This window comes from Psammomys obesus, unplaced genomic scaffold (genome assembly GCF_907164565.1).
Source record: "Psammomys obesus unplaced genomic scaffold, mPsaObe1.curated_primary_1811, whole genome shotgun sequence".
In the NCBI taxonomy this organism is placed as follows: Eukaryota; Metazoa; Chordata; class Mammalia; order Rodentia; family Muridae; genus Psammomys; species Psammomys obesus.
In genome coordinates, this window is record NW_026590809.1 from 3,264,046 (window position 1) to 3,267,086 (window position 3,041).

The 3,041-nt window shown below is 45.0% G+C and overlaps 1 protein-coding gene across 1 annotated transcript; it reads left to right on the forward strand.

Moving 5' to 3' along the window:
- Window positions 1–985: 985 nt before the first annotated feature.
- LOC129678291 (60S ribosomal protein L36a-like) lies at window positions 986–3,041 on the forward strand. The gene has a single exon (XM_055609034.1). It carries the CDS (start codon window positions 1,900–1,902, stop codon window positions 2,218–2,220), a length of 321 nt encoding a protein of 106 aa, XP_055465009.1. The 5' UTR covers window positions 986–1,899; the 3' UTR covers window positions 2,221–3,041.

Sequence of the window (3,041 nt, forward strand, 5' to 3'; positions counted from 1 at the left end):
CCGGGCGGCTGCTCCGCCTGTGGAAGGGAGGGCACACATCGAAGAGTGTCAGGACATTCAGACCAGGATATAAAGTAGGGTTCAAACTAGGAGTCTAAAGCAGTTCTGGGTTGCCTAACACCTGGACGGCGCCTCAAGAGCTGCTCCGCAGAGGTCATGTGACTTCAGAGATGCGGTTCTCATTTGAAAACATGAAAGACGGCCTAAGCCATAATAACGTGAAAAGGGTTTCTTACTGCGGCCTTTAAGAGTTGTGGCCCACGCATATATTTTGGAGAACAAAGAGACTATAAAAAGAGTTTAAGCTGTTAGAAAAGCAATTTCCAGGAGAAACGAAACATTTAGGGGCTCATCTACAATATTCAGAATGTTCTTTGACAAAGTAACCTTCAGGGCAGCAGCTTAAAAGGACGGTTCTCTTCAGGCTTTGTTTCCTATTAGGAGAGGATGTAAACATGGAAAGTTACATAACCATTATGCACTTGAATCGGTGCTTATGAATTTGAAAGTGTTACACGAATCTATTTGGAATGGATAAAGCAAATGAAGATTGAAACTTGCCGTGGCTGATTGGTGCCATGCGGGAAAAGCAGCGACTAATCCTCCTGTGTAAGAAAGGTGTGGGTGGGTCTTTTACAGAGATCTGATCTTCTGCAGCTCGGATCTCAGCGTTTCTGTGGTTCTTCCCTTGGTTTTAATGTGAGTTGCCCTTCAGTGGAGTTAATATGTACTGTCTGTGTGCCAGGGACAGCTTGTTAGTGATCTGTGAAGATTATCACCCAAGCTAGTATTCAGAATAATTGGAATTAGAGAAGAAAAGAACCCCAAAGGCTAAGATCAGCAGGAGAGGATTTAAGAAAACAGGGGACTTTAATTGAGGAGAAGTGTAGAAGAGGAAAGGCTCGTTGGGAAAGCCAAGTGGCGGGTTGGGAGACACAGTCTCCTTGGAGGAGTTTGAAAGGTGAGTGGACGGAAATCGCTCAGCAGAAACTGATCCAGATAGGGACTACTGGACTTCGTTCCTAGGGCAGCGGTTGTCAAACAGAAGGCTTAGGAACCTCATGCTGTCGGGCTCCACCCCACAGTCTGTGTCAGAAAGCCTGGAGCAGGGCCCGAGATTTTCCCTCTCATCAGGTATTCCTGATATGGTTTGGGGATTTGCTGTCCTAGGATATGGAAGAATTTGAAGAGAGTAAAAGGCCTAGATTCATGCTCCAAGATGAATATTGTTGTGCAGTCCAAGGGGCCTGGAGTTGGAGAGAAGAGCTGTGTTCTTAGTGCTAATGCGCATGAGCTTGGTGCCAGGTCCTCATGCAAGCTGAGTATGCGTAGACATTCATGCTTGCTCTTCCACTGGCCTGTCAGCCTATTTATATTTTGCACAGGAAGAATCTGAGACTGTAGGAGAGTGCTCAGTTACTTGATAGTCTCAGAGCCCATAACATTGCAGATTCGAACCCCAGTCAGAGCAGAAGAAGGATAAAAACATTTGATAGTGAGAGGCTCCCACCACAAATTTACCTCAGTGTAGGTATTTGGACTATTTCTGGAAACAGTGAAAGGTAAAGTGGGCAGGGAACCTCACAGAAGCCCTCCCGTGTTACTTTCACACATCACTGACCTGCTTAAACCTTGCTTAGTAGTTGCTTTCTTAAGAAGGTCGGTCCACCCAGCAAAACCTCCTGGATCATTTGAAGAGGGGAGGCGGAGATGACGAGTAGGTTAGTCGTATCCAACAGCTTAGCTCCCAAACCAAAAGACTCCAGGCCTGGGGCAATTTCATGGCCTTTGAGGAGAGTGCTACCTCATATTGAGTTTGAAATGCCTTTTCTTGCCAAGGTAATTGCTATAATTAAGAATATTCACTTGAGTTTGTGAGCTGCTATCACTCCCGTGAAAATGGTGAATGTTCCTAAGACCCACTGGACATTCTGCAAGAAATGTGGCAAGCACCAGCCCCACAAAGTGACACAGTACAAGAAGGGCAAGGATTCTTTGTATGCCCAGGGAAAGTGGCGTTACGACAGGAAACAGAGTAGCTATGGTGGGCAAACTAAGCCTGTTTTCCACAAAAAGGCTAAAACTACAAAGAAGCTTGTGCTGAGACTTGAGTGTGTTGAGCCCAACTGCAGATCTAAGAGAATGCTGGCTCTTGAGAGATGCAAGCATTTTGAACTGGGTGGCGATAAGACGAGAAAGGGCCAAGTGATTCAGTTCTAAGGTGATTTGATTATGAAGATAAAATAAAATCATGAGCTTTTGTTCACCTCATTTGATTGTAGTTGGTCTTTTGAGCGGGAATAAACTAAAGTTTGTGCGTGGAAAAAAATATTCATTTGATCATATCCTAATTCAGACCCTGAAGTCTGCCTCGCAGACTCCTAATGAAGAAAAACAGGTATATATCAGACTTTGAAAAAAGAAAACTGCTTATTTACAAGTATTCTGTTTTCAAAATAGCAGCAGTCAGTGTCATAGGCTCATGTAAAATTATTGCATATATTCTTTGATTTTGTGAACAGGAAGCCATAGGTCCAGAGAAACTGTGGTCTGCAGAAGACTGCCATCTTCAAAGTGACCCCAGTGCAGTGTGATAAGGGCTGTCAGAGAGGCAGGCGTGAGCCACAGACGTCCAGAGAGCAATCTGGCGCTGTAGAGTATGCGCTTGAGCTTGTTCTTGAAGGCTGAGAGGATTTTGTGAGATGATGAGGAAAAGACATGCCGCATAGAATGTGATGACAATCACTCTAGGAAAGAGTATAGCCTTCTCTGGGATCCATGTGCAGACCAGAACGGTTAGAGCAGGGAAGTGAAAGTGAGGGGGGTGGAGTAAGTTGGAGAGGATGACAAAAGAGTTCACAAGGAGGATAAGATACTTACACACTGCCTGGCTTGGGGAGATTGTGAACTTCATGATACCAGGAGTCATGCCTGACCCATGTGTCAGCACATTCCATGGTCTAGCACAGTACCCTGCCTGTAGTAGCTTCTGCACAGAAAAGAGCACTTTTGTTACACTTTCCAATGTTTTAAGGAGATGA

Excerpts from the sequence above, each read along its gene's own strand:
- LOC129678291 (XM_055609034.1), top strand. The coding sequence starts at position 1,900 with ATGGTGAATGTTCCTAAGACCCACTGGACATTCTGCAAGAAATGTGGC.